At 36.7% G+C, this 9,491-nt stretch overlaps 1 protein-coding gene across 1 annotated transcript; it reads left to right on the plus strand.

Annotated features, from left to right (window-relative positions):
* Window positions 1-6,659: 6,659 nt before the first annotated feature.
* Window positions 6,660-7,802, plus strand: LOC116175473 (trypsin alpha-4-like). The gene is made up of 4 exons (XM_031493609.1): window positions 6,660-6,926; window positions 6,981-7,161; window positions 7,215-7,602; window positions 7,653-7,802. The coding sequence occupies exons 1-4, from the start codon at window positions 6,881-6,883 to the stop codon at window positions 7,800-7,802; spliced, it is 765 nt and encodes a 254-aa protein (XP_031349469.1). The 5' UTR covers window positions 6,660-6,880.
* Window positions 7,803-9,491: the final 1,689 nt, after the last annotated feature.

Below are 9,491 nucleotides of genomic sequence, written 5' to 3' on the forward strand. Positions count from 1 at the left end.
GTGGCTATGCAATTTTTTAGGCAACGAATACCGTAAATAATGCGGTTTAATTTTCTGGACCTGATCCGTGTGGTGAGATCATCTTAATGTGCATATTATTGAACCGAGTTGGTCCAAGCGTTTGCCAATTATTGTGTTCACAGGCAGACAGACGTAATATATGTATTGAATCACTCAAATTGCCTATTATTCTATTATATGATCTATGAGCTGTTTTGTTTTGAAATGGAAGTCGTGTACTTAAAAGGGATGATCGGCGATACGCTTACTGTCTTGATATGTGTTCAAAGCATTTCTTTCATATCGCTCGCAATCAGTAATACATTTAAGATTAATGAAGTGTACTGAACTACTGTAGTCCCCACCAAGGGATGCACCTTGTCGTGGTGGGGGGGCTTAGTAGTCACAATTTTCTGTGGCGAAGCTAAGCATCCCAGGCGGGTGATTGTTAGACTCCATGGCTTTAACTCATAAAGTCTAATCCATCCTACTCGATTCCCTATAATCTGGTTCAAAGGATGTCTTATCATTCAAATGCTTCATTGAGTAGAGATATTCCGAAAGGGTACTCGCCGTCTGCTCATTAAACGTAATATAGGAAATTATATTGACATGGGTTTTCGTTATCATAAATCCTTCAATATCGAGCGTACGAAGTCGCGGGGGAAAATCTAGTTTTTGTATATAAATAAAATACTGATGGACACTCAATCACTCAAATTGCCTACTATACATTAGAGAAAACTTCATTACTGTATAGTAGACTTACAAGAACAAAGAAACGATTATTTCAAAATATGGGTTATTTTCCACTATAGAACAAAAATTAAAATGATTGGGCTGTTTTTCATCATAATCTTCATCTGTACGTGTCTACGAGGTATCTTGAACGAGAATGATGATTTGCTGAACCGTTAATGCCGAGTTGTAGACCATTGCCCCGCGATTTCTTGCGGGAATTCATTGAAGTAATTTTGTTCAATTTCGTTTGGAGCATAGCAATGCACGCCACTGCTGCCAATACTAAATCAACCACTTCCTTGGACCTTTGAATATTTTATATTCAAAGCTTGGACATCATAGCACAGATTTAAACACTCAGGTAGTGGTAGTGCACGTCTTTGTATGTGCGTTTTTGAATACACGTATACATAAACGCGTACAAAAACGAGCGTCTGTAGGGTCCTTCAGGGAAACAATTTCAAACTTTGGATATTTAATGACACTTTTGATTGTTGGGAAAATTATTCTCATTTTATTTGCACTGGTAAATGTAATCACGCAGTTGCATTTAGTAGGGACTAAAACATCATTTATCTCTATGTATAAATTATTATAAATCTTATTTTTGACCTTAAATCCTTATTTTTCTAATAGTGTTCCAAATCAAGTTCCATAAAAGAGTACAACCCTCTACTACATTTCAAAGCGTTGATCCTATAAAGCAATAAATTAATTAGCGATCTCGTATTAAGTTCCATTAATTTTCATAATTTGAATGGCAGTAGGTATACAGGGTGTTACACGACCGTTCGAAAAAAAAAAATCGGGTTGTAGAGGGCATCAAAACAAGCACTTTTTCCAAATAAACGAGGGTCCAACGTGTTTCGTTTGGGAGCCACCCCCCAAAGAGTGTTGAAATCTGCAAAATGAGTTACAAAGTCGGGTGGCATGTCTTTGAATAGGTTTTTGGGTATGCTCTTTCCGATTTTGCAATTTTTTTTTCAAAATTCCTACCCCTAAAGGGCGCACCCCTTAGGGTGCAAAAAAAATTCTGATTTCGACGAAATTTGGTATCTGGGGTTTTTTTAACATGAAAATCACGAATCTGAAATTAGTTTTTGAAAATTCGAAAAAAAAAGTTCCACTGCAATTCTTGGCGGGACAACGAAAATAGAGATAATTCACGAAATTTGTTGTGTACATACTAAACGAGTTAAGGAACAAAACTGTCGAACAGTTTTTTTAAAATAACTTTTCAAACAAAAGTTATACTCATTTGAATGTTGGTCCTTCGGGTCGCGAAGTGTCCCAAGCCTACTAGTAAGCCAGCTGTTCTTTTGGAAGTTATTTTTCAACCTAAGATTATGAAAATTTTTGATCATAGTGAAAAAGTTCATACGGAAAGTGATTTGACTTTTTCCCCTACCTTATTTAGATAATAAATAATCGATCAGAAGAGATGCAAATTTCACCGCTTTTTTGGGGTAACTCTCAAACGAAACACGTTGGACCCTCGGATTATTTTGAAAAAGTGATTGTTTTGATCCCCTCTACTACCCAATTTTTTACATTTACATCCTTACCCTAACACCTACTATGAACCACGTATTATACATATAATACGTGGTTCATAGTAGGTATACAGGGTGTTACATATAAGGATGTAAAAAATTGGGTAGTAGAGGGGATCAAAACAATCACTTTTTCAAAATAATCCGAGGGTCCAACGTGTTTCGTTTGAGAGTTACCCCAAAAAAGCGGTGAAATTTGCATCTCTTCTTTAATTTCGTTTCAGCAACCATAAGAATTACAAAGACTCTTGGCGCGTCCTTGAATAAGTTTTGAGGAATGTCCTTTTAGATTAGGAAACATTTCTCCAAAATTCTTACAATGAAAGGGTAGTCCGATATTTCTCGGGAAATATAGTGCGAGAACACACTGATAATTATGTTACGAATTGGGCATCTCTAAATGGAGGTGCGAAAAAATTTTGATTTCGATGAAATTTGGTATCTGGGAGATTCGGAACATGGAGAAAATGAAGAGAAGTCCACGAAATTTGTTGTGCACATACTCGATATACTCGATGAGTTGAGGAACAAAATTATCGAACAGTTTTTTTTCAATAACTTTTCAAACAAAAGTTACACTCATTTGAAGATCAGTCGTTCGAGTCAGAAAGTGTCCCCCGCCTACTAGTGAATCATCTAATTTCGCATGTAGTTAGGTGAAAATGTCGCAAATATCAATAAAGTAGCGATTTAAGTCGATATTATGTTTAAATGATATTAAAAAAACTCGATATATCGATCATGGTATGGAACTCTACAAATTGGATTCCAAGAAGATATAGATTGTCCGTGGCTGCGGGTGGTGGGAAAATGTTATTTAAGTAGAGTTCCATACCCCACATCCTATTTAAAGACGTGCTACCAGTCTTTCCAACTCTTATGGTTCCTGAGAATAAAAATTACCTGAAGAAGAAATGCAAATTTCACTTTCACTTTTCACTTTTTTTAAGAAATAAAACACGTTGGACCCTCGGTTTATTTGGAAAAGATGCTTGTTTTGATCCCCTCTATCGCCCAATTTTTTACAAACTTATATCTATATGTAACACTCTGTACCCCTACTACACCGTAAAGGCAGTTTCCACATCGATACGCGGTTCAAATGTTAATGTCGTCGTCGTTTAAATCAACAAAATAAAGTGTCTGGATAATAACAAAATATACATAAATAATCAAACAGCTAGTATGCTAGTTTACATTCATAATTGATCAAAGTTTTCATAACAGCTCCATTATCTACCTAAATAACTAAAAAATGCGCCCAAACATAACTCAGAGACGACAACGGTTACGATATTTCGATTGACTGTTCCGATTGACCTATGACCCGCATCGACCCGCTAGTTCAGTTTGACCGGCAACCTATGTATAATTCAGGCACAATACCTAGGCAATTAGTTTTTTCAGTATTTACCTATTACTTCCCCTGTCAATTGGCATGGTTTAGTAGGAATTGATACAGAATTTGCCTCAGTCATCTTACATTTTCGAAGAAGTCCCTTAGTGTAACTTCTTTGGTTCATAAAAATTGAACCATGATCTAAACAATCAATTTGTACATTCAAGGAACTTCCAACTACTTCATCAATCGTTATCTTAAATTCTTCCTTCAGTTTGTTAAAGAAATCTCTGATGATTTCTTGTTTCGTGGCAGCAGCAAGACCATCGTCAATATAAAGAGTAACCATCAATTTATCATGATTTGCTTTTCTTACCATTGTAATTGTTGGTGGCTGTATGCAGATGATCATTTTGAAGAACGGACCCACTCTTACCCCACAAGCTTTTGTAACTCCTCCTTGGATAATTTTGTTACTCTTTATTAGTTGATCTAAATGACATTTACCTTGTCCAAAGCAGACGCCGCAGAAAAAAGGTTTCTTCGTGCTGTTGGTACATACATCGCGTTTTCCATGTGGCATAGTGTTCCCTATTCCATTCACTGGCCAATTAAACTGTACAGTTCTTTAGACTAGGGCATTCAAAGTGGACTTGCCCCCAATATTAATATTAACAAGTTCTTCAATTAATTCTAACGAAGAAAACCATTCCTTGCGATGTGTGATATGATACGTTGCTTCAGAGCCAACAATCCAGACATCATCTTCCAATAAATGCTTGAGTTTTTGGGCTTGGGGTTTTTTTATTTTCTGTTTTCTTTGGACAATTATTTAGAAGATGGCTAAAAACACTGCTTCAGTGGCAACGTCCCTTAGAAATACCAAATCTCTTAATTTTGCTACATGAAGACTCACCAGAGTCAGTGTGTTTTGTCTTACTAGCGATAAGTGCAAGTATCTCATCTTGTTTTTCAATTCGCTGCCTGTGGCGCTTTTCTTTTGTTCAAAAGTTCCACTAGATTGTTGAAAGTTTGCTGGCTTTCTGACCTTGCCCACCAAGTTTGTCGTAAACTTTCAAATTCGTCAGGAACTGAATCTAGTAATTTAACAACAACCGATGACTCGTCTTTTGCATCTGCAAAGTTAATTCTTCAAATTTTGCGATAGGTTGTACCATGTCATCAAGTGGTTTTTTTAACACAAAAAACTCTGACTGCAGTATGTGTAGCTTCCTTAATGTGCTGCTAGTAAACTGAATGCAGCTCCAACCACATTTCATGTGCTGTTTCACAAGCAACCAGCACCGCTAATACCTTAGAATCGATTGTTTTGTGATCATCTCACTCGCTGCGCGATCCCCAAGCTTTCAGATTGGCCTTATATTCGGATCGATCGGCAACTCGTGCTTCCTCCCTCAAAGGAGCTGACTTCACAATTTCGGCGATGCATACCTCATATGCTCCACCTATTTCTCAAAGTAAACTTCCCAAGAGTCAAGTTTCCCGTTTCTCTGGTGTTTTGATCCCATGCACCCGAAGTTCTATTTCAAAAACAGATTCAATTTCCAAGACGACGTGGAGACTATCTTGAGAATTAGAAACTATTACGGTAAATACGATCAATAGCAGAAGTTTTTGATGCCCATATTATCAAGATGATTTTAATTGTATAACAACAAACACAATTTTTATGTCAGTCAAAACATTCGATTATGCCAACGAATTTATTCTCCTTTATTTAGGTACTTCAAGTAATTGCAATTCAAAAATCACCCTCATAAAAAGTGACTCAAAATCTAATTTAACAAAACTAACATCTTTTATGTACGACTGCTTGATTAGTGGCCATAATTTGCAATATTATGGACTAGTCCATAATGATAAAGTAAAACGGCCGCCGGTCAATGTGGCAGTCGTACTTAGGTGTCAATCCAAGGTAAATTCAAGTATTTTAGAAATACTTGACAAATGCTTGACATCTGTTATCAATGATATATAGATTTTGTATATAATGCGTCCATAAAGAGGCTTTATGGGGACTCGCCTTGTTTATTTTATATGAATAAACGTCCATAAAGACCCAGTTTATGTAGGTACTTGATATATAAATAGCTATTATTAAGGTTCTACGTGCAATCCCACTTGTTTTATAGTTCTGCATAAATTCGAAGCTTTATTTGCCATGGGATAGATAAGGAGATCAAAAATTACCTGATTTCGTGATTTTGAAGCGTAACTAATATACAGTACATGTCACTCATAAATGATCAGAGGGTTGTTCCTAAAAATACTGAAATCAAAACAGCTGTTTAATTTCCTTAATTTCCTTGCATCCAACCACTTGATTTATGACACCTAAAATTACCATACAATGAAACTTGATAATGGCAAGTAGGACCTAAAAAGGAAATCTTATCTTTTCAATGTGCAACATGTAATCGACTTGATTACAACGAAATCCAATTTTTGCAATTAATATCAAACTTTGTTCTCAATTTAGAAACGTTATCTCATTTCTCAATCAATAGGTGTATTAAAATTCTCTCCATCTGTTATAAATACGTACTAAGCTCTTTAGTTGGGAAAATGGTGTAGGTATAATAAAAACCTATACACCATGGTTGGAAAGGATCGAGAAAAGAGAGTGATCTTACAACTCACACGTACATAGATCTAATATTGTAACCCATTGCATCAGCTACTACCTATGAATAAATCAACTGATGCTTGCAATGCAAATCTTGAAAGCCGCGAAGCCGCAAAATAATTCTTCAGCGCTGTTTACGATTTTGCTCACCATAACATGAAATTCTTAAGTTGGCCAAAACACATTATAACAATTGAATTTGTACTTAAAGGTCATAGAGATACACAAGAGGTACAAACCCTTATTTATTTTAGCAGTCTGTCTGTTCTCCTAGAAGATAAGAGTTTTCTCATTTGTAAAAATTATTAGGTACGACAAATTTTGTGAGAATTAAATGGAAGGTAAGTGGGGTAGGTCTTCTATTTCGCAAGATATTTTAATTGCCCTTATTTTTCTTCGAATGTTTCAGTGGCTAGACGGTTGCCATGGCATGACTTCATGAAAGTAATAATTGTCTACTGCGTATCTCCGAAATCTTGGTAGGGGTAGCACTTGTTTATTCGGGTTGAGAATTATCTAATCGAAATACTAATCAGCTCTCCACTTGAAAATGGTATAAAAGCGCAACCCGAGCTTTCATAGTCACTTTTCAGCAGCAACATGTTCAAAATAGTACTGGTTGCCGTATTCGCCGCTCTTGCCGTTGGTAAGTATAGATACATTTTATAAAATAGTTTACTACAACAACAAAACGAAACAGAGGCAAGTCCGAGACTCCGTGTCCAAGTTCCCCAACTAGATGGAAGAATTGTGGGTGGAGTCGATACGACCATTGAAGATTATCCTCACCAAATTTCGCTCATGTATTTCACGAGCCACATCTGCGGTGGATCGATTATTGCTCGCAACCTAATTTTAACTGCTGCTCACTGCACTTACGGGTAAGACCAAGCCATCACTACAGAAGTAGGCACTAAGCTGCTTAAAATTGCAGCCAGTCCGCTCGAGTCCTAAAAGTCCGATACGGAAGCAGCGTAATGGACCAAGGAGGCAAAGTTGTTGCCGTTGTTCAGATCAACGATCATCCTAAATACAATCCTTCCAACATCGACTACGATGTTTCGGTTTTGAAACTAGCAGAAGACGTAGTCCTTTCGTCCAATGCTCAAATCATCGAGATGGTCTCTTCCAATACCCAAGAAGGTGGCCGTAACGCTTTCGTATCAGGCTGGGGAGCACTTTACTCCGGTGGACCCTCACCTAACCAACTCCAAGTCGTTGAAGTCGCAGAAGAAGACAGAGCTGCCTGCAACAGGGCTTATGGCGGAAAAATCACCGACAGGATGATCTGTTTCAAGAATCCCGGCAAGGATTCCTGCCAGGTACCTAATTGGCATACTTCATTTTCAACTTTCTAACATTATTTATTTAGGGAGATTCTGGTGGTGCTCTTGTCTCTGGTGGCGCTCAAGTTGGCGTTGTCTCTTGGGGATATGGATGTGCAGATGCCAGATACCCTGGAGTGTATTCGCACTTAACTGAGGCTGCCATTAGGGCACACATTGTAAGTGTGATGAACTAAAAGAATGAACAAAAATAAAAATGAAATTTAGCTGTTGTCGCTGAACGCTAAATTTGCATTCTTTTTGACTCTGCTTATGTTTAATTCCCCCGTCCCCCATTCCTTCCTCATAATTGCTTCGTCTCCATTTGTATAAAATGTAAACACTCAAACGGTTTATTGTGACTTGCTCTTCAATCTATAAACAAGGACGGAAGCCAATAACTAAATCACTCCAACAGGAATATAGTAATGAACTGTCTCCCTAACTGACAGATTCGAACCTTTTAATACAGTAATTTATTTCTTTAGTGGTGGGGGTACAAGTACTGACAAAACATTAAATCAATGAAGGTACTCAGTGGTACCAAGTTAGGTCACAACTGGTCTACTCGTCAGTTGCTCATTATATTCAGAACACTTGGAATTTGAACCGAATTACGTACCATACTTTTTCTACGACCTAAGTGAATTTCGAAATGAAAATAAGGTAAAACCCAAAACGACGTCTGTTGACAGTTTTGACATTTTTTCAGGAGGTCGTACAAAAAGGGACTTTAACCATTGAGTGAAAGATGTTTCACGCGATGGTGAATTTCCTTTTATCGTCGTGTGTAATACAAAATTTTATTTTATAGTAAAAGCCATATAAATCATTGGCAATTCGGAATTTAACTTAGACGTCAAAAATACCAAGTTTAGGTTCTGCTGTCGCGGTCATTTCCATAGAAACAACGAACCTCATTTTCTTTCGTGCTGCGCGTCCCATTTGAAATAAGATCAACGCTGTCATTAGAATGCACAATCATCTGTTTCACTTTCTCTACCCTTGCGGTTAAAAGTGGCCACTCCATCTACCCTAACAGTTAAAAAGCGATTTTTAACCGGTTATAGTTAACCGTTCGTTCCCTAGGCGTAGATGCTAGAGAAAATGGCTGCCACCGGAAGGGAGATTCGTTTTGTCAGAGTTTCACGTCGCTACCAAGATTACCAGACGTCACGCCATGCCATGTGACTCCTTTCTCTCGGGTTATGTGAAAGACAAGGTGCTTATACCACCACGGCCAAACAATATCGCTGAACAATCGGATAGTATTTTATTTAATACACCAAAATATATAATTTAAGTGTTTTTGTTTTCAAACACTCACAAAATCCAAAAAGGTAAAAGGAATATTTAAAAAAACATAAAAAACATAAAGGTAATTTTACAAACATATTTGTAAATTACTGGTAATTTTACTGTAAAATTACGTTTTTTTTTAAAATGGTAAGTTACATGAATTACATAAAATACCATAAAAAACATAAACAATTTGTAATATTACATATACATATATATCTATATAAAATCGTATGAATATTTACACTTCTAATTCTTAATTTCTCACCAGTACAAATTTAATTTTATAAGGCTTTAAGCTGTTCTAACCAGTCTAGTGCTTCTGGAGAAATGCGATGAAGTGCTTCAAAACCGGGATTAAACTTAGAATTTGGACATTCCTCAACTATATGTTGGATGGTTTCTTTAGGATCTCCGCATAGGCAGGCTGGATTGTGTTCTGGATTCCATTTGTGTAGTATATAATTGCATCTTCCATGTCCTGTTCTTATACGATTTAATTTGACCCACATTTTTCTTGGAAGATCATATCCTGCATTCTTTGATTAAATTTCGATTAAAAATTGTGTTATGCTGTATTCAAAAAA

The sequence above is a fragment of the Photinus pyralis genome, unplaced genomic scaffold (genome assembly GCF_008802855.1).
Source record: "Photinus pyralis isolate 1611_PpyrPB1 unplaced genomic scaffold, Ppyr1.3 Ppyr1.4_LG7, whole genome shotgun sequence".
NCBI classification, from domain to species: domain Eukaryota; kingdom Metazoa; phylum Arthropoda; class Insecta; order Coleoptera; family Lampyridae; genus Photinus; species Photinus pyralis.